The 22,117-nt window shown below is 44.4% G+C and overlaps 1 protein-coding gene and 1 long non-coding RNA gene across 15 annotated transcripts in view; one reads left to right on the top strand and one right to left on the bottom strand.

Moving 5' to 3' along the window:
• Nucleotides 1-10,698: 10,698 nt before the first annotated feature.
• LOC141408798 (uncharacterized) lies at nucleotides 10,699-15,492 on the bottom strand. The gene is made up of 2 exons (XR_012425659.1): nucleotides 13,910-15,492; nucleotides 10,699-13,586 (listed from the first exon to the last, which is right to left on the bottom strand). It is a non-coding gene; the product is annotated as an uncharacterized lncRNA (long non-coding RNA).
• Nucleotides 10,703-22,117, top strand: part of LUC7L3 (LUC7 like 3 pre-mRNA splicing factor) — a 35,763-nt gene continuing 24,348 nt past the window's right edge. For all 14 annotated transcript variants that reach the window (XR_012425658.1, XM_074019326.1, XM_065531337.2 and 11 more), the window contains exon 1: nucleotides 10,703-10,931. Coding sequence is in view for 13 of the 14 variants with exons in the window: in XM_074019326.1 (XP_073875427.1) it covers nucleotides 10,833-10,931 (99 nt within the window). In the remaining variant the exon portion in view is untranslated. The remainder of the gene's footprint in view (nucleotides 10,932-22,117) is intronic.

Below are 22,117 nucleotides of genomic sequence, written 5' to 3'. Positions count from 1 at the left end.
GCGCCCAGGCTGGCTGTTTATGTAACTACTGCACAATATTATCTGCCATGATTCATTGACTATTTTTAGACCTCCCCACCCCGCAGTTTCAAGGGAGGAGGACAAGGCACATGAAAAGAGAAAAAAGCATAGTTGAGAGCCAGAAAAGCCTTATCCTCTGGTGCAGGCTGTTTACCAGGCATCCAAAATAATTGGTGGGTTCTTTTTGTTGGGATTTGGGGGTTTTTTGTTGTTTATTTTCTCCCTGTTTGGTTGGCTCCTTTTCCGTATCTTGCCCAGCAGGATGGGGAAATGGGCTGAAAACGATCCTACTATAATACGCCCATTATTAGAGATAGATTACACTCTTCTTTTTGACAGTGCTTGGGGACAATTCAGTTAGAATATTTAATTCAACTGTTGTTGTTTTACATCTCATTTTAGACAGGATTTCTTCTAACCTGGCTTTCAGGAAAAATATTTATATTGTGCTCACAGTTTATGAACTGTAATTACTGCTTACAGATTGTAATTAGTTACTCTTCATGAAGGCCATATAAGGAGAAAAGAAAGGAAAAACATTTAAGAGGCTTTGGAGGTGTCCTGGTCCTGATTCCAAGTGCTCTGGGAAGAGCTGTGGTGTACATGTAAACAGCATTTTGCTTGACATCTTGCCCGATCTATCTAATGAGGCTCAGAGCCTCAGTTGGCACTGTTTTATACCCAGTGGGAGAAAAAGGAAATATTGTTTTGCTGAGCCCAGGTGCCCCAAAGAGATCCTCTGATGTGGCACAGGATGGAACTTTGCAGATGGGGTCAGGATTAAGGAAATAGCCCTGGGGAGGAAGGGAGGAAGGCCTGAACAGGGAGAGATGAAATAGGAAGGGATAAATTTAGGCATGGAGTTTTCATTTCCGTCTCTTGGGACTGCTAGGATCTGCACAGCAAGCATTTTTCCTGCTACAGTTTAAGAAAAACCAATGTCTGTTTGTTTAGTATGATACAGTAATTTACACAGTATGCAGTGCACACCAGGTGGTGCTGAATATAAACTGACTGCACACTGAAATTGACCCCCACGGCAAATTGTAACCCTGCTTGAGCTTACATTTTCATTTGTTCCCCCAACTTAAATTTTAATTCTCACGTCCAGCATGATACTCCATCTGAAAGTGATGTGTATGGCACTAGAATGGAGTCCTCAACACAATTTGAGTGACATGGGAGTAGGTAGTGGCGTGTTGTTTTTGTTTGTTTGTTTGTTTCTGAGACAGAGTCTCACTCTGTTGCCCAGGCTGGAGTGCAGTGGCGCGATCTCGGCTCACCGCAACCTCTACGTCCAGGTTCAGGCGATTCTCCTGCCTCAGACTCCCGAGCAGCTGGGATTACAGGCCTTTGCTACCATGCTTGGCTAATTTTTGTATTTTTAATAGAGATGGGGTTTCACCATGTTGGCCAGACTGGTCTCGAGCTCCTGACCTCATGTGATCCATCAGCCTTGGCCTCCCAAAGTGCTGGAATTACAGGTATGAGCCACCGCGCCTGGACTGTTTTTTTTTTTTTTTTTTTTTTTTGGTGGTTGTTGTTGTTGTTTTTTCTTATTAATGCAGTTTAAAAAATTGTTCATGACTGCACCCCGAAGACTATGAGTTCTCTTTATAAGAGTTTGTCAAATGTCCCTTCCTTAAAAGGATTATAGCATGTACCCTACACAACTGCTGTATCCATAAATATTAGTAGATCTTCTTAAACTCAACCTCTACTTACTCTGAGTTCAGTCTTCTGTTTATTATCTTCAGATAAAAAAAATTTTTTTTTTATCCACAAACAAAACTTCTGATTCTGGATATAACTGAATGTAACCTGCTGGCTGTTCTATTACTACGTCCATTTATCTCTACTCTGTCTTGTCTCTAGGGAACTACCTAATTCACTGAACTGTATTAAGCATGTACTGTTTGCCAGGCACTGTTCTAGTCACTGAGGATGCTGCTGCAAATGAATCAGAGTCCTTGACTTCGAAGAAAAGTTTATCAGGGGAGACAAGGCGAACAATAGAATGTGCTATGCATTACAATAGAAACAACGTAGCATAATGGTAGTGAGCATGGAGATAGACGCCAGACTGCCTGGGTTTGTATGCCAGCTTTGCCACTCGTATAATCTTGGATGAGTTACTCAACTTTCCCGTGCCTCAAATTCTGCACCTGCGAAATAGGAATAATAGTAGCACCCACCTTGCAGGATTGTTGTATGGATTGAATGAATGGATATGTGCAAAGCCTAGACATCTTAAACATTCATTGGATCATAGGTGGGTTACAACAAGGTTTACGTTAGGGAAACTTAACCTGGCAGAGTGGGAGGGCACTGGTGGTCAAGAAACAAGGATAATGTTCGGGTTTCTGGCTGATTAGATGGTGGTGTGATTTATTGAGATTTGAGACAAAGGATGTTGAGAAGGTTTGAGGTTTGGTCATGAATTCACTTTTGAATCTGCTGACTTGAGCTTTCCGAGGACCTTTTAATTACTACTACTCTTTACTATCTGCTACTATCAACTCATTGCCAGGCACTGCAGGAACTGCTGTACGTGGATTATCTCATTTAATCCTCACAACAACCCCTCTGTAAAACAGGACCATTGTTATTATCTGAGGCTTAGCGAGGTAATTAACTTGCCCCAATGCTGGCCAGGCGCAGTGGCTCACACCTGTAATCACAGCATTTTGGGAGGCTGAGGCGGGCAGATCACCTGAGGTCAGGAGTTTGAGACCAGCGTGGCCAACATGACGAAATCCCGTCTCTACTAAAAATACAAAAATTAGCTGGGCCTGGTGGCAGGTGCCTGTAATCTCAGCTACTCAGGAGGCTGAGGCAGGGGAATCGCTTGAACCCAGGAGGCGGAGGTTTCAGTGAGCCGAGATCATGCCATTGCACTCCAGCCTGGGCAACAGAGTGAGACTCCTTCTCAAAAACAAACAAACAAACTTGCCCAATGCTATACATGGTAGTTTGTGATGGAGCAAGGCTTTGAACTCAAGTTCAATTTCTGAGCCTGTGCTTTCTCTTCTGATTTTCATTTAAATGTTCAGTAAACCAGTAAACAGTTACGTGAATGGGTATTGCATTTAGGAAGGCGATCTGGGCTGGTGATTTGTATTTTGGCAGTCAGCAAAGGGTGCTAACTGAAGTCATGGGAATAGAAGAGATAGCCCCAAGGGAGTCTGTGTGAGTGCTGAGAGAAGACTGCTGCCGGGCGTGGTGGCTCACACCTATAATCCCAGCACTTTGGGAGGCGGAGGAGGGTGGATCATCTGAGGTCAGGAGTGCAAGACCAGTCTGGCCAACACAGCGAAACCCTGTCTCTACTGAAAATACAGAAAGCCGGGTGTGGTGGTGCATGCCTGTATTCCCAGCTACTCAGGAGGCTGAGGCAGGAGAATCACTTGAATCTGGGAGGTGGAGGTTGCAGTGAGGCAAGATCGTGCCACTGCACTCCAGTCTAGGCAACAGAGTAAGACTGTCTCAAAAACAAACAAACAAACAAACAAACAAACAAAAAAAAACTGCTGAAGACAGCCAGGAATGGTGGTTTGTTCCTGTTATCCCAGCTACTCAGGATGCTGAGACAGGAGGATCCTTTGAGCCCAGGAGTTCCAGACTAGCCTGGACAACACAGTGAAACCCTGACAGTGAGATCCTGTCTTAAAATAAGTACGTAAATAAATAATTTTTAAAAAGAAGACAGCCAAAGACGGAAGAATACAGATGGTTCCCAACTTATGATGGTTGCAGTTAGGATTCTTTTACTTTACAACAGTGCAAAAGTGATACACAAAAGTGCAAAAGTATGTAGAAACCTTACTTCGTGTAACCAATTATTCTGTTTTTCATTTTCAGTACAGTATTTAATAAATTACATGAGATATTCAACACATTATTATAAAATAGGTTTTGTGTTAGATGATTTTGCCCAACTGTAGGCTAATGTAAGTGTTCTCAGCACACTTAAGGCTAGGCTAAGTTATGATGTTTGGTAGGTATATTAGTCTGTTTTCACACTGCTATCAAGAACTACCGAAGGCCGAGCACAGTGGCTCATGCCTATAATCCCAGCAGTTTGGGAAGCCAAGGCAGGTGGATCACTTGAGGCCAGAAGTTCGAGACCAGCCTGGCCAACATGGAGAAACCCTGTCTCTACTAAAAAATACAAAAATTAGGCAGGTGTGGTGGCGCAAGCCCATAATCCCAGCTACTCAGGAGGCTGAGGCACAAGAATCACTTGAACCTGGGAGGCAGAGGTTGTAGTGAGCCTAGATTGTGCCACTGCACTCCAACCTGGGTGACAGAGCAAGACTTTGTTTAAAAAAAAAAAAAAAAAAAAGAACTACCCGAGACTGGGTAATTTATAAAGTGAGGAGGTTTAATTGGCTTACAGTTCCACATGTCTGGGGAGGCCTCAGGAAACTTACAATTATGGCACAAGGTGCCATACACCTTCACAAGGTGGCAGGAGAGAAAGCGACAGAGTGAAGGGGAAGTGCCACGCTTTTAAACCATCAGATGTCCTGAGAACTCACTCACTATCACGAGAACAGCATGGGGGAGCTGCCCCCATTATCCAATCACCTCCTATCAGGTTCCTCCCTGGACACATAGAGATTACAATTTGAGATGAGATTTGGGTGGAGACACAGAGCCAAACTGTATCTGTAGGCTAGGTGCATTAAATGCATTTTCAACCTATGATGGACGTATTGGGATCTAACCCCTTTGTAAGATGAGGAGCATCTATAGTCAACATTTTAATGATGGACAGAAGAGAAGAAATTCTGAAATGAGACTAAAGAGGAGCAGCTATTAATAGACTAGCAGGAGGAAAAGCAAAGTAGTGGGAGGGTTTGGAGACAAGGGAGTGATCCACAGGGTCAAATGCTGCAGAAAGGGCAAGAAAGAAAGGGCTGAAACATATAAAATGGGTTTAACCATCACAATCTTGCTGGTGCCATTGAAGAAGAAAGGTGCAGTGAAGTGATACAGGCAGCCACCAGACTTTCTTAGTCCATTTGGGGTGCTATAACAAAATACCACAACCTGGGTGACTTATAAGCAACCGAAAATTTTTTCTCACAATTCTGGAAGCTGAAATTCCAAGATCATGGTACCAGCATGGTCAGGTTCTGTCGAGGGCCCTCTTCTGGGTTGCAGACTGCCAGTTTCTCATTTTTTCCTCACATGGCATAGCAGAAGGGGCAAAGGAGCTCTCTCGGACCTCATTTATGAATGGCACTAATCCCATTCCTGAGGTCTCTGCCTTCATGACCTAATCACACCCGAAAGGTCCTGCCCTTTTTTTTTTTTTTTTTGAGACAGGGTCTTGTTCTGTCACCCAGGCTGGCACCTGACCTAAAAAACAAATACAAACAAACAACAACAACAAAACCTTTCATTCTAAGGGAAGAAATTGATATTTGCAATATTGTGTGACAAACCCAAAAATGTGCAAAGATGCTTCAGGTAAAATGATGGCACAAAGAAGAAAGTGATCAGTGTGTAGCAGGTGGAGGGCCAGGGTCCAGGGTGGCATTGTGGAGCTGCTGAAACTGGGGCTGTGAGCTGAAAGATGAATAAGGGCTCATATCTGTAACCCCGGCTGCTCAGGAGGCTGAGGCAGGAGTGAGACCCTGTCTCTGAGAGAAAGATGAGTAGGTGTTGCTTGCTGCTGGAGTGGAAGAGCTTTCCATGCCTGGAGCAACGTAGATGGTGAAATGCAGGAAGCAAGGGTCTTCCAAGTACTGGAGGCAGTAGCAGATGAAGTTGGAGAAGCAGGTCAGAGCATGGACCACCTTGTGGTGGTTGAACCTTAGAGTGGAGATGATGGGGAGTCATCGCCTCCAAGGTTGGAGGCATTTTTGTTTTGTTTTGCTTTGAGACAGGGTCTCACTCTGTCACCCAGGCTGGAATGCAGTGGTTCCATCTTGGCTCACTGCAGCCTCTGCCTCCTGGGACTCCAGCAATCCTCCCACCTCAGCCTCCTAAGTAGCTGGGACTAGAGGCGCGTGCCACCACGCCCAGCTAATTTTTGTATTTTCCGTAGAGATGGGGTTTCGTCACGTCACCCAGGCTGGTCTCAAGCTCTTGAGCTCAAGCAATCTATCAGCCTCGGCCTCCCAAAGTGCTGAGGTGTGAGCCGCTGCACCTGGCCTGTTGGAGGCTTTTGAGCAGGGGTGAGACACAACTAGATTTACATTTGGAAAGGTGACTGATGGCCGGGCGTGGTGTCTCATGCCTGCAATCCCTGCACTTTGGGAGGCCGAGGTGGGTGGATTGCCTGACCTCAGGAGTTCGAGAGCAGCCTGGGCAACATGGCAAAACCCCGTCTCCACTAAAATACAAAAAAAAAAACAAAAACAAAAAACAGCTGAGCATGGCAGTGTGAGCCTGTAGTCCCAGCTACTCAGGAGGGTGAGGCAGGAGAATTGCTTTAACCTGGAAGGCAGAGGTTGCAGTGAGCTGAGATCGTGCCACTGTACTCCTGCCTGGGCAACAGAGCGAGACTCCGTCTCAAAAAAAAAGAAAGGTAACTGGGGCAGCAAGATAGATGGAGGATGGGGTCAAGGGGCCCACACTGGAGGCTGGGAGGCTGGGAAGCAGTCAGAAGACCTGTAGTAACTGCAGCTTCCTTTCTATATTAGCTTATAGGGCTATCATAACAAAAATACCACAGACTAGATGCTTAAACAAAAGAGATTTTTATTTTCTGGAGTCTATGAGTTTACAATCTGGGTGTTGGCAGGTTTGGTTTATTTGGAAGCCTCTGTCTTTGGCTTGTAAATGACCACCTTCTTACCATGTCCTCACATAGCTTTTTCTCTGTGCAAGTGTATCCCTGGTGCTTCTGTGTGTGTCCAAATTTCCTCGTATAAGGACACCAGTCTGATAGGATTATGGCCCAACCTAACAGCCTTGTTTTAACTTAATTGTCATCTTCAAATGCATGATCTCCCAATACAGTCACATTCTGAGGTTCCAGGAATTAGGCCTCAACATATGAGTTTGGAGGTGACAGGAACACAATTTAGCCCATAACATATTCTTTTTCTTTTTTTTTTGAGATGGAGTCTTACTCTGTCACCCAGGCTGTAGTGCAATGGTGTGGTCTCAGCTCACTGCAACTTCCACCTCCCGGGTTCAAGCAATTCTCCCGCCTCAGCCCCCCAAGTAGCTGGGAGAATAGGCACCTGCCATCACACCCGGCTAATTTTTTGTATATTGAGTAGAGGTGGGTTTCACTATGTTGACCAGGCTGGTCTCAAACTCCTGATCCACCTGCCTCGGCCTCCCAAAGTGGTGGATTACAGGCGTGAGCCACCGTGCCCGAAGCCCATAACATTTTCTATTGGTAACAGGTATGGAATGGGGTGTGGACACCACTGGCTGATAAGATTAAGTCATTTCCCATTCCATCATTAGGAAATAGCCAACTCCTATAGTCCATCAAAATTATCTTTAAAATGGGCTTTGTGATCTGTTAATAAAGACTACTTTTACCTCTGGATCCCGAGACACAGCAGAGAATCTGATACAGATCACACTAGGGCTCACTGCATTAATGGAGGATGAATGAAGGAATTCATTATCTGTAGTGGTAACGCACACTGAAATGTGGCTTGTCCTCAGACTCTATGAAAAAGAGAGTTGTAGAGTAAGATTTACCTGGTGTTTGACAGGGCCAGGAGCTCTCACCTCTGTGATTCAAAGGCATTTAATACTTTCTTTTTGAGACAGAGTGTCACTCCATTGCCCAGGCTGGAGTGCAGTGGTGCAACCACGCCTCACTGCAGCCTCGACTTCCTGTGCTCAAGTGATCCTCTCACTGCAGCCTCGTGAGTAGCTGGGACTACAGGCATGCACCACCACACCCAGCTAATTTTTTGTATTTTTTGCAGAGGCAGGATTTCATTATGTTGCCCAGACTGGTCTCAAACCCCTGGGCTCAAGCAATCCGCCTGCCTCGGCCTCCCAAAGAGCTGAGATTACAGGTGTGAGCCACCACGGCTGGCCCAAGTAGTTTCATTGCAAGACCAAATTGTAGTTGTGATGCTTTTGTCTCCCATAGGTCAGGAGCTCCCGGAGAACCCGGTTTTATACATCCGTCTTTGTATTCCCAGCCAGTAACCCAGGTTCAGAACAGAACACATGTACATTATAGTTTGTGGAAAGAATGAGATAATTAGATTAAGAACTTGTGATGGGCAGGAGCTGTAATTTTGCAATCTGGTTGTGTGTTTGTGGTTCATGATGTGTGCAGTCCTGTTTGTTTGTGGTTCACTTTTTTTTTTTTTCGACGGAGTCTCGCTCTGTCACCCAGGCTGGAGTGCAGTGGTGCAATCTTGGCTCACTGCAAGCTCCGCCTCCCAGGTTCATGCCATTCTCCTGCCTCAGCCTCTCGAGTAGCTGGGACTATAGGCCTGGCTAATTTGTTGCCGGGCTAATTTGTTGCATTTTTAGTAGAGACAGGGTTTCACCATGTTAGCCAGGATGGCCTTGATCTCCTGACCTTGTGATCTGCCTGCCTCTGCCTCCCAAAGTGCTGGGATTACAGGTGTGAGCCAGTAAGCCTGGCCTTTTTTTTTTTTTTTTTTTTTTTTGGTGGTAGTAACAGTGGAGAGCCCTCAATAAATGCTTCATTGGGAAAACTGAAACCAACAGCTGAGAACTGCCTTATCTCACTGCTAAATCTGTAAATTGATTTTCTTCTTTCTTGTTTCAGTGGAGAAGATACTTTCTCCTATCAAAGGCCAGAGGTTTCAAATATGCCCTGGAGCCTAACCCGTTACCTTTTTAAGATTTTAAGTCATTAACTATCCCCTTCTTTTATTTTCTACCTCTCTACTGGAATATCCCCAACATTAAACATACTCTATATTCCTATGTTTGGTTGTTTTTTTTTTTTTTTGGTCTTTTTTTTCCCCTTTTTGTGGAGAATGGGGTCTTGTTATGTTGCCCAGGCATGTCTCAAACTCCTGGGCTCAAGCTATCTCCCAGCCTCTGCCTCCCTAAAGTACTGCGATTATGGCGTGAGTCACCATGTCTAACCTCTAATTTCCTATCTTAAAAAAGCCTCCGACCCCATGTGGTGGCTCACGCCTGTAATCCCAGCACTTTGGGAGGCCGAGGCAGGTGGATCACCTGAGGTCAGGAGTTCAAGATCAGCCTGGCCAACATGGTGAAACTCCGTCTCTACTAAAAGTACAAAAATTAGCTGGGCGTGGTGGCGGGTGCCTGTAAACCCAGCTACTCAGGAGGCCGAGGCAGGAGAAACTGTAGTTCCAGCTACTGGGGAGGTTGAGGTGAGAAGGTCGCCTGAGCCCAGGAGGTCGAGACTGCAGTGAGCTGAGATCGTGCCATTGCACTCCAGCATGGGGGACAGAGCCAGACCCAGTCCAAAAAAAAAAAAAAAAAAAAAGTGTTGGACTTGTTGTTATCAATGTGTAGTGCCTTACATTGTATCAACTCATTTAATCTTCACAATAGCATGGTGGCTGGGGGCCGGGGAGGACAATTGTAAACCCCATTTTAAAGAAAAGGAAACACAGGCACAGAGCAGCAGAGCTGGGATTACGAACCCAGGCAATCTGGCTTTAGAGACCATACCCTTAACTGTACTAGAGCATTATCCCAATTTATGTTGATATATTCGTGACTTTATTTCTTCAGCGATTATCTCCCTCGCCAATGCACAGGTCTGCGAGAGCATGGACTGTCTGAAAGGTTCTGAGTTTAGCTTCAAGCACAGTGCCTGGCACATACCATTTGTTGAATAAATGGATCTATCTATATGTGTGTGTGTGTGTGTGTGTATATATATATATATATATATATATATTTTTTTTTTTTTTTTTTTTGAGATGGAGTTTTGCTCTTGTTGTCCAGGCTGGAGTGCAATGGTGCGATCTCGGCTCACTGCAACCTCCGCCTCCCGGATTCAAGCGATTCTCCTGCCTCAGCCTCCTGAGTAGTTGGGATTACAGGCATGCGCCACCACGCCAAGCTAATTTTGTATTTTTAGTAGAGACGGGGTTTCTCCATGTTGATCAGGCTGATCTTGAACTCCCGACCTCAGGTGATCCGCCCGCTTCGGCCTCCCAAAGTGCTGGGATTACAGGCTTGAGCCACCGCACCTGGCCTACTGGATCAATATCTTTTTAAAAAATTCCTCACTGGGAGGAATCTGATGTAGGACTGAATCCCCATATTTTAGAAGCTGCCTTGTCTCTTCTCGCCTCGATTTCCCATCCTGTTAATCAGGAGACTCAGGGTGGGAGGACAAAGCCAGGTGCAAGAGGCGCGAGCGCAGCGACTAGCAAAACGGAGTCGGAAGCCGGAATCTTCAGTTTCCCCCGCTGCATGAGGCACCATGTGCACCACGTGGACTAAAGGAGACACTGTCTTCTCCATTTTGAAGCGGTGTCCAGGCTTCAAGACCCAGATTCCAATTTCTCACTGTGAAGAAGCTCGGGAAAACTGGGAACTGGGGGAAGTGCGCGGGCAGGCATTACCTGGCCCCACGGCCTCTAGGCAGGGGCGGAGTCCGGACCCGGCCACCGCGGGCCCCGCCCCCAGACGGCGGAAGCCGAGCCCGCCCTCTCCGCCCGGGCCTGGGCGTGTCCCGCAGGCGCACGGCATGCTGGGAAGGCGTCCGCGCGGCGGCCATTTTGTCTTGTCGGCTCCTGTGTGTAGGAGGGTTTTCGGCCTGAGAGCGGGCCGAGGAGATTGGCGACGGTGTCGCCCGTGTTTTCGTTGGCGGGTGCCTGGGCTGGTGGGAACAGCCGCCCGAAGGAAGCACCATGATTTCGGCCGCGCAGTTGTTGGATGAGTTAATGGGCCGGGACCGAAACCTAGCCCCGGACGAGAAGCGCAGCAACGTGCGGTGGGACCACGAGAGCGTAAGTCCCGCGGGCCTTGGGCCTGAGGCCGGGCTCCGTGGGGGAGGGGAGCGGGCGCGGGCTGTGGCCCGCCGGGCCGCGGCGCAATGTGGGGCCAGGGCCGCACCGGGGTCGAGCGTCTGATCCGGTGCCCAGGGAGCCAGGAGGGAGGATGGCCCAGGAGGGAGGATGGTGTCCGGACCCGGGGATGGGGGTGATTTGGTTTTGTTGTTCTAGTATCAAGGGGGTCCAGGAGAACCCTTGGCAGAATTGAAAAGCACCTTGATGAGGCGGGGAAACGCGGGAAAGAAGTATAGCAGCATCTTATTAAATCTAGCGGCTCCGAGGTTTCACCTCATTGTGAAATAGGGAGAAGGGCACATTCTTCTGTAGTTTGGGTTGAACGTCGTATTTAGACTGAAATTTCTGACTAGGATTCATGGTAAAAATCGTGGCGGTATTTTATTTCAGTAATTACAGCAAGATGCTTATACGGGGAGATAGAAATGTAAAATAAGTAGTTTACTTGTTAGGGGTTACCGTGATGATTTACAAATATTGTTCGTTAACAGTATTCTAATAAGCTGTCAAGGTTTTTTCTAAAACATCAAACTCTTTTGATGCCCTTAGCCCTGTGAGTAAAGGTAAATATTATAACCCCAGTTTCACTGGTGAGACTTAAAAAGGCTCACCCAAAGTCTTGGCAACTGAGGAAACTAATCTTTGTAGTTAGCTTTCCACAATCCTATGAAACTGTTTCTCTGCACATACTGTAACATTTTAAGTATTTTGATCTAGTTTTGAACATGCAGTGTAATGTTTACTTTAGGTCTTATCTGGAGAATAGATACAGAATTTAATTTTACTTTGCGGTTGTAATCTAACATGCTAATTTTAAAACAATTGCTAATCAAAGTATGAAGGAATCGTTCAGGTAATGCATGCTTCTTTAGAAAACTATTTTCTTAACTCTTTTTAAACGTAGGCTTTAGTGAAGGTAAAATTTCTTTTTTGCAGTGTAGGAAAGCAAGTTGGTGCTAGATGACTTCTTTTAGTACCTTAAGAAAGAGTAAGTTTGGCTCAAGTTGTGTTGGGGTGCTACCTGATTCCAAAGTAGTATGAAACATTCTTAGAGTAGAATTTATTGTTTTTAAGAGGTAGGTTTTTTGTTTTTATTTTTAACATGTAGGCTCCCCACAGCACTCCCCCCATTTGTCACAGTAGGAGACTAAGAAACTGCTTATCTTGACCATCTTTTGTAGATATCTTTGTTACAGCGAAGTAACTTAAATTTTTTTTTTTTAACTACCTAACTCTAACCTTTCAGTCTAAACTTTGCAAAGGTGTTAGGAATAACGCTCAAAATCCTAAGGAAGGTAAAAAGCAAACCAAAACATTATGGCGATTCAGCTGATATGCAATAGGATATTTGTGCATTTTGAATTCAAGAGAAAAATGTTTTCCATTGCACTGCTTATCAGTTGGAGCAGGCTTGTATCTCTGCGCCCTTGGCTTTGAACACGTTTTAGAGAAACTGTTTTCTTTCCCGGGGTAATTTGTTGCCAGATTACATTGTATGCGATGGGTTTATGACTCTGCAATGATGAGGCCCTCAGAATAGCAATTTAGGTTTTATGTCATCTCAGCCATAATCTGCTTTGCTTTCAGTTTTAGTACTTTTCACTAATTTTAACTTTCAGTGTTTGTTACTAAATTATTTAATGCCTTAATGACAAATTGCACTTCATTCTAGATTGAAGGTTACTGACATTTCAGATTCATATCTGCAGGGAAAATGTTGGTAGTGTTGACCAAAAACAAAGCACATGGTCTCATCTAAATAAGTGGAATTATTGTGTAATAAAGCTGGGGAAGCTCTTGATATCGTTTCCGGGTCATCTGCGTATTCTTGTACTGTTGGCTGTTAGTGCTAAACCTGCAGGGATGGTCAAACCCATTATATGCTGAAAAGGATTCACCATCACTATAGTCTGATATTTTAACATATTTTTGCATTCCTATTACATCTGGAAATTTTTCTTGGCCATACTTGCATTAAATGGAAGAAGCCATTTCAGCTGTATTAGGTCCTTGTTTTTTCTTTGGAATAGAGATGAATACCAAAATAAGGAAAGGAAGCAACCATTTATTAAAACGACAGTTGCCGAGGCATCTGTAGGTATTTAACAGTCAAAATGGTGACTTTAGCTTAGTGTTAAAAGTAGTCCCTAGATAGCTGTATTTGACCTGTGGAATTTGTTTTAAATGCAGATTTCTGTACTTCAACGCCTTGAACTCCCCTTCCCAGGGAGTCTGATTCAACAGTCTTGGGGAAGGGTCCCAGTGTCTGCATTTTTTAAAATGGCTCCTCTTAGGCATTCTAAAGTTTGTGACCTACTGTTTCCTGACCCATCCCGATTAGTCCTGGGCTTTTAATTGTGCGTATCTGCACAATTAAATCGTAATTGGTATTAATTTGGTAGTAGATTCTACTACTGTACTTTTTTCTCCTTTTCATGATGAGTGATATGTGAACAAGCAGCACTTGCGAAGCTCAGTTTCAAGTGAAGAATGCATCTGTGATGCAAAATCATCGACCACTTATTTGTAATGGTGTGTATGTAACCTTCACCAAGGTGTTTTACTAGGGCTAGTGCTTTTACAGGCATTTTCAAACTTTCTTTTTTTTTTTTTTTTTTGAGACGGAGTCTCGCTCTGTCGCCCAGGCTGGAGTGCAGTGGCCGGATCTCAGCTCACTGCAAGCTCCGCCTCCCGGGTTCACGCCATTCTCCGGCCTCAGCCTCCCGAGTAGCTGGGACTACAGGCGCCCGCCACCTCGCCCGGCTAGTTTTTTGTATTTCTTAATAGAGACGGGGTTTCACCGTGTTAGCCAGGATGGTTTCGATCTCCTGACCTCGTGATCCGCCCGTCTCGGCCTCCCAAAGTGCTGGGATTACAGGCTTGAGCCACCGCGCCCGGCCTTTACAGGCATTTTCAACTTTGTAGATTGCTACCTCTGAATCTGAGAAACTTTTCAGCTAAAGTCAAATCGAGTTTGATACTGTTTCATGGATTCATTGGTACACCCTCCCACCCTGTTTGTATTTTGCAATTGTTTGAGATTATTGTTTTGGTGTTTTGCACTAAGCAGTTGCTTGGTTAATCCTAAACAACTACAGAGATGAGGGAAGCATGTGATTGTAACTGACTGCCTAGGGGGAGTACCTTTCAGTGAGGGTTTAATTTCAGTGTTTGCCAGAGAAGGCACTAGTAGCCATATTATCAGAAGATTGTAAGTAAATTGTAAAGTCTGATCGGGAGTTTTGTTATTTTTTTATGTAGCAAGACAGAAATTTTGTAGTTCAAATTGAGGTTTTTATATTCTAGATCTCGACCTGAAAATGAAATTACTTAATTTTGTTAACACTGATTCTAATATCTGAAAGGAGTTTTCTTCCATTTATCAAACTCAAGCCTACCCTCCCTTCCATGAAGGTTTAACATGAAGGTTTAATAATTTATGAAGGAAATTGAACTAAATGTTCTTTTCTGAAATCTTTGGAATGTTAGCAGATACTGTCATTGACACTGAAAAATTGTTTAGAAAAGGGAAAACAGTTAAGGCTTCTGTCCACATTTTTTACTTGTAAACTTTTTCTTTTTGCTTTAAAAATGTTCAGAATTTGGGAGTGAAAATCGAAAGCAAAAAAATAGTAATTGTAATGCACGATGGCATCTATTAATATGTATTTTACTAGTTTTCATTCAGAGTCACCAAAATGTTCATAGTAACTTTACTATGTTACAATGGAGTAAGATAGAAAAGTAAGCATTTTCTACCCCACCCCATCCCCCCCCCTTTTTTTTTTTTTGAGACAGAGTCTGTCTCTGTCGCCCAGGCTGAAGTGTAGTGGCATGATCTTGGCTCACTACAACCTCCATCTCCTGGCCTCAGCATGCCGAGTAACTGGGATTGCAGGTGTGCGCCACCACACATGGCTAATTTTTGTATTTTTAGTAGACAGGGTTTCACCATGTTGGCCAGACTGGTCTCAAAACTCTTGACCTCAAGTGATCTGCCTACCTCAGTCTCCCAAAGTTGCTGAGGTTACAGGCATGAGCCACCGTGCCCGTCTGGCATTTCCTCATTTCCTACCTTACTCCATAGTAACATAGTAAGTGTTGGCTTCTCAGAATTGCCAGCAGTCCACGTGTTATATGTTTATGTAATTACTGTTTGCTTTTCTTCCCAAAACATACAGAATTAGAGTGAATAGTATAATATAATGAACTCCCCATGTACCCATACCCAATTCAGTAATATTAGCACGTGGTCAATATTATTTCCTCTGTAGCCCTTCCATTATTTTGAAGCAATTCTGTATTTCAGCCTTAAATCCATCATTGTTTATCTGTAAAATATAAGGACTTTTAAAAAAACATAGCCGACCAGGCATGGTGGCTCACACCTGTAATCTCAACATTGGGAGGCCAACGCAGGCGGATTGCTTGAGTCCAGGAGTTCGAGACTAGCCTGGCCAACATGGTGAAACCCCGTCTCTACTAAAAAATAAAAAAAAAATTAGCTAGGCGAAGTGGTGCATGCCTGTAATCCCAGCTACTCCGGAGGTTGAAGGGGGAGGATCCTTTCAACCCAGGAGGCAGAGGTTGCAGTGAGCTGAGATGGTGCCACCACAGTCCAGCCTGGGCAACAGAGTGACACTCTGTCTCAAAAAAGAAATAGAATAAAATAACCACAATACCATAATCACACTGAAAATAATAGTAAGGTATTTACTAAATCTTTGGTTGCTTTAGGAAAATGTGTTTGTGTGTCTGTCATTATATATGTTATTAGACTTGATTTCCTCATGAAAGGAGAAGGTAGCTTAAGTTTGTAACATTGACTTTTTCCTAATACAGTTCTTCATTTTATGAAATATTTTCTCTTCTTCCCCGCCCCCCCCGCCCCCGGGATGGAGTCTTGCTCTGTTGCCCAGGCTGGAGTGCAGTGGTGTGATCTCAGCTCCCGGGTTCAAGCGATTCTCCTGCCTCAGCCTCCAGAGTAGGTGGATTTACAGGTGCATGCCACCGTGCCTGGCTAATTTTTGTATTGTGGTAGAGATGGGGTTTCACCATGTTTACCGGGCTGGTCTTGAATTCCTGACAAGTGATCCTCCCTAGGCCTCCCAAAGTGCTGGGATTACAGGTGTGAGCCACCGTGCCCAGTCCTTCTCTTCATTTCTTCCTAGTAGGTTAGGAACATTGTTGTATTCATTTATCCAACGAAAAAGTATTGCTCTGCCGGGCGCAGTGGCTCACGTCTGTAATCCTAGCACTTTGTGAGGCTGAGGCGGGTGCATCACCTGAGGTCAGGGAAAAGAGACCAGCCTGGCCAACATGGTGAAAACCCGTCTCTACTAAAAATACAAAAATTAGCCAGGCATGGTGGCGCATGCCTGTAATCCCAGCTACTTGGGAGGCCGAGGAAGGAGAATAGCTTGAACCTGGGAGGTGGAGGTTGCAGTGAGCCGAGATTGTGCCACTGCACTCCAGCCTGTGCGACAGGAGTGAGACTCCGTTTAAAAAAGAAAAATGTTTTGCCCTTAGGTAGATAACAGCAGGATAGTACAGGTATAGCACTTGGTCCTAAAGAGCCATCAGGTATTGGTGACAGGAAGGAGTAAATGCACTTTTTTTTTTCCCAGTAGGGATTATTCCAGTTGGATGTAAATGCATTTCCATAACAGAATATGATAAATGCCACCATTGGGCAAAGTAAAATTGACCCTTGAACAACACGGGTTTGAGTTGAGTGTGTTTGCTTTATACGTGGATTTTTTTCAATAAATATATTGGAAAATTTTTTGGAGATTTGCAACAATTTGAAAAAACTTGAAGACAAATCACATAGCCTAGAAATATTTTTTAAATACAAGAAAAGTGCATCACAAATACATAAAATAGATGTATATACTAGTTTATCATTTTCCTACCAGAAAATACATACTAATCATAAAAAGTTAAACTTTATGAAAACTTATGCACACACTACATGGTGCCACTAGCCGTCGAGAGAAAGTAAAGATTAAGTAATAACTGCACAAAATTAACTATAGTACATACTGTAATACTGTAATAATTTCGTAGCCACCTGTTGCTATTACAGTGAGCTCAAGTGTTGCCAGGATCCACTTAAAATGCCCTATGACCTGTGACTCAATCTCTGCATGAGCAGTTGGTGTCTATAGTAAATTGCCTATCACAGTAAAAAATGATCCCTTGGTTCTTGTGTATTTTCATTATGTTTATTGCAATACCATATAAACTTTTGCTGTTTTGTGTTTTGTTGTTGTTTTTGAGACAGTCTTGCTTTTGTCACCCAGGCTGGGGTGCAGTGGTGCCATCTCGGCTCACTGCAACCTTTGCTTCCCAGGTTCAAGCAGTTCTCATGCCTCAGCCTCCCAAGTAGCTGAGATTACAGGCATGTACCACCATGTCTGGCTAAGTTTTGTATTTTTAGTAGAGATGGGGTTTTGTCACGTTGGCCAGGCTGGGCTCAAACTCCAGGCCTTAAGTGATCCACCCACGTGCTGGGATTAGAGGTGTGAGCCACAGCACCTGGCCTATGTACCATACCATAAACTTTGAATAATGCCCTGAGACCCATACGAGTGCAGCTCGTATTGGAAGTGCTCCCAAGAAGCAGAAAAGTCATGACAATACAAGAAGTTAAATTGTTTTATATGTACGTAGACTGAGATCTGCACCTGGGGTTGCTGGCATTTTAGGCAATTCATCTTTTGTATACAGATGACCTAAACTTAGGGTATTGATAAATGTAGCACTGTAAATGTGTTTTCAGATTTTTTTCTCTAGCTTACTTATAGTTATTTTTTTCCCTAAACATTCTACAATGCACATCTCTAGCTTACTTTATTGTAGGAATACAGTATATAGCCAGGCACGGTGGCTTACGTCTGTAATCCCAGCACTTTGGGAGGCCGAGGTGGGCGGATCACTTGAGGTCAGGAGTTGGAGACCAGCCTGGCCAACATGGTGAAACCCTGTCTCTACTAAAAATAAAAAATTAGCCAGGTGTTGTGGCTGGTGCCTGTAATCCCAACTACTCTGGAGGCTGAGGCAGGAGAATTGCTTGAACCCGGGAGGTGGAGGTTGCAGTGAGCTGAGATCACGCCACTGCGCTCCAGCCTGGTTGACAGAGCGAGACTTTGTCTCAAAAAAAAAGAAAAAATACAGTATATAGTACATAATTTACAACATACGTGTTAACCAACTGTTAATGTTATCATAACGCTTCCAGTCAGTTGTAGGCTATTAGTTAAGTTTTGGGGGAGTTAGGGTCAGTAACTCTCTCAGTTGTTATAAAGGAATACCTGAGGCTGGATAATTTATAAAGAAAAGAGGTTTATTTAGTTCAGTTCCATAGGCTGTACAAGAAGCATGATAGCTGGCGCCTATCTGGTGAGGGCCCCAGACTGCTTCCACTCATGGCAGAAGGGGAGCCAGCATGTGCAAAGATTGCATGGCTAGGAGTGCCAGACACTGTTCAACCAATTTTCCAATCAACTAAGAATGGCAATTCACTGCCACAAGAATGTTTTTTTGGGACCAAACAAAGCATATCCAAACCATAGCAGTGCCCCTAGCTCCCTGAGTTCAAAAGTCAACTGTACAGTGCACACAGGAAAGGAGTGCATAACCCAGACTGGGATGGATACTCAGGAAAGGCCTCTCAGACAAAGCGGTCTTTAAATACAGTTACCTAAAAGATTGGTAGGAATTAGCCTGAGGGAGAGGAGAGAGAAGACACCTTACCAGCCTGAAGGAAGAGCTGGAGAAAAATCAGTGAATTTGGCAAATTTTAAATAGTATTATAGTGTGTTTCTTTTTGTTGGGTGGGGGAGTGTAGATAGGTATGCAGGAACTTGGTTTTAAGTAGTTTTTATAAGCCTTGTTAAAAGTTTAGACTTTATTACATTGGGAAATAACTGAAGGCTTCTAAGCAGAAGAGAGTTGATGACTAACTGGCTGCTGTGGAAGATGATTGAAATTTTACTAGAAGTTTGTGTAGGCAATAAATAGTGAATCATGCCTGCAAAGGTACATGTAATAAAATTAAAGGCATGGGGCCGGGCACGGTGGCTCAAGCCTGTAATCCCAGCACTTTGGGAGGCCGAGGCGGGCGGATCACGAGGTCAGGAGATCGAGACCATCCTGGCTAATATGGTGAAACCCCGTCTCTACTAAAAATACAAAAAACTAGCCGGGCGAGGTGGTGGGCGCCTGTAGTCCCAGCTACTCGGGAGGCTGAGGCAGGAGAATGGCGTAAACCCGGGAGGCGGAGCTTGCAGTGAGCTGAGATCCGGCCACTGCACTCCAGCCTGGGCGACAAAGCGAGACTCCGTCTCAAAAAAAAAAAAAAAAAGAAAAAAAGAAAAAAAAAATTAAAGGCATGGAAATGAATGTGTGGTCATGGTATAGCTGAAACATAAAACTATATGTTATCAGGGACATAATTTTTGTTATAAATTCTTTTATTAAAAATTATCTCTTTGGGGGTTTATCTTTAATACAATGAATTGAACTCTTTTAGCTAGAAAGAAAATATTTACTTACAGAATTAAACTGTTAATTTTTTTTTTTTTTTTTTTTTGTTGAGACGGAGTCTCGCTCTGTCGCCCGGGCTGGAGTGCAGTGGCCGGATCTCAGCTCACTGCAAGCTCCGCCTCCCGGATTTACGCCATTCTCCTGCCTCAGCCTCCTGTGTAGCTGGGACTACAGGCGCCCGCCACCTCGCCCGGCTAATTTTTTGTATTTTTAGTAGAGACGGGGTTTCACCGTGTTAGCCAGGATGGTCTCGATCTCCTGACCTCGTGATCCGCCCGTCTCAGCCTCCCAAAGTGCTAGGATTACAGGCTTGAGCCACCGCGCCCGGCTAAACTGTTAATATTAAGGCAGAAGTGACAAAAGACTACAGCGTGAAAGGTTGTTTTTTTGAAACAGAGCCTTGCTCTGTTGTCTAGGCCGGAGTGCAGTGGCGCGATACCAGCTCACTGCAATCCTCCGCCTCCCAGGTTCAAGTGATTCTTGTGCCTCAGTCTCCCGAGTAGCTGGAATTACAGGCGTGTGCCACTATGCCTGGCTAATTTTTTTTTTTTTTTTTGGAGATGGAGTCTTGCTCTGTCGCCCAGGCTGGAGTGCAGTGGCCGGATCTCAGCTCACTGCAAGTTCCGCCTCCCGGGTTTACGCCATTCTCCTGCCTCAGCCTCCCGAGTAGCTGGGACTACAGGTGCCCGCCACCTCGCCCGGCTAGTTGTTTTGTATTTTTTTTAGTAGAGACGGGGTTTCACCGTGTTAGCCAGGATGGTCTCGATCTCCTGACCTCGTGATCCACCTGTCTCGGCCTCCCAAAGTGCTGGGATTAGAGGCTTGAGCCACCGGGCCTGGCCGCTTGGCTAATTTTTGTATTTTTAGTAGAGATGGCGTTTTGCCATTTTGGTCAGGCTGGTCTCGAACTCCTGGCTTCAAGTGATCTGCCTGCCTCGGCCTCCCAGAGTGCTAGGATTGCAGGCATGAGCCACTGCACCTGGCTCGTGTTCCTTTTTTTAGCTAATAAAATTTCCAGGTATTCCTGGATTTTAAATTAATCAATATTTGTGTATATGTGACATTTGAAGTATTCCAGTAATATGTCCTGTTTCAGAATACAGTAAGTCTTCATTTAACGTTGTTAATGGCTTCTTGGAAACTGTGACTTCAGTTGAAATTACATAAAACAAAAGTTTTACCATAGATTAGTTAATATAAAGAAGAGTTAGGTTTCTATGGCACATTTCTGGTTACAAAAACATAACTAAAAACGACCCAAAACATTTCTGACATCAAACATTGAGATAAATTTGAGTTATACATACATTTAAGAAAGATGAATAAAAGCGAGATCATTACCCAGTTTTTGGTGAATCAGTGAGTGATGGCAATTGTGGTGGTGGGTTAAGTCAAGGAATAAATGTTTACAACTTGAACACTGTCAGAAGCACCTCCTACCTCCATTCAGTTCCAACACAATAATAAATTTGATAAACTCACCAACCACTTTTGGACTACGCTGTTTATTGTCATGCATTTGTGTGATTATCATATGCTTTACAAACTTTTGTTTTACAATAATTTGTATTCATTCCTTTCCAGCCTCCTTATTCCAGTTCAGGGTGGCGGGTGGCCAGAGCTGATCCCGGCTGCCCAGGATGCAAGGCGGGAACTAACCCTGGACAAGATGCCCTCCCGTACTCACACACCCACACTCACCTAGACTGGGACTTAGCCATGCCATTTCACTTACTGTACACAGCTTTGGGATGTGGAAGGAAACCAGAGTACTGGGAGAAAACCCATACAGACATGGGGAGAACTTGCATACTCCCACACAGTTAGCCCTAACTGGGAATCTTTTTTTTTTTTTGCCTCATCACATTATTCAAGGACTTACTGTATATAGTAATTAGGATTGGCTATTTAGATTTTTAAAATTTAAGTTCCTGTCAGTTTTACTGTTTCCAACATGAGTTGTGTTGCCAGTATTTAGATAATCAAAGTAGATAGTGAATATAAATACATTTATATATATATATTTTTTGGGGGGAGGGCGGGGAGACAGTGTCTGGCTGTGTCACCCAGGCTGGAGCGCAGTGGCACGATCTCGGCTCACTGCAACATCAACCTCCTGGGCTCGAGCAGTCCTGCCACCCCAGCCTCCCGAGTAGTTGGGACTGTAGGCTCGCACCACCCCCGGCTCAATTTTTTGTATTAGTGGAGATAGGGTCTTGCCATGTTGCCTGGGCTGGTTTCAAACTCTTGAGCTTAAGCCATCCACCTGCCTCAGCCTCCCAAAGTGCTGAGATTACAGGTGTGAGCCACCACTTCCAGTCTGTTATCTTTATGATAAGCAGTTTAACAAAAATAGTGCAGACAGGCCAGGAGTTCGAGATCAACCATGGTAAAATCCCATATCTACTAAAAATACAAAAATTAGCCAGGCATGATGGCAGTTGCCCATAATCCCAGCTTGGGAGGCTGAGGCACGAGAATTGCTTGAGCCTGGGAGGTAGAGGTGGTGAGCCGAAATCGAACCACTGCACTCCAGCCTGGGCGACAGTAAGACTCTGTCTCCAAAAAAAAAAGAC

This window comes from Macaca fascicularis, chromosome 16 (assembly GCF_037993035.2).
Source record: "Macaca fascicularis isolate 582-1 chromosome 16, T2T-MFA8v1.1".
NCBI lineage: Eukaryota > Metazoa > Chordata > Mammalia > Primates > Cercopithecidae > Macaca > Macaca fascicularis.
Note: the sequence above shows the minus strand (reverse complement) of the source record. Positions and strands in the feature narration are given on the sequence as shown.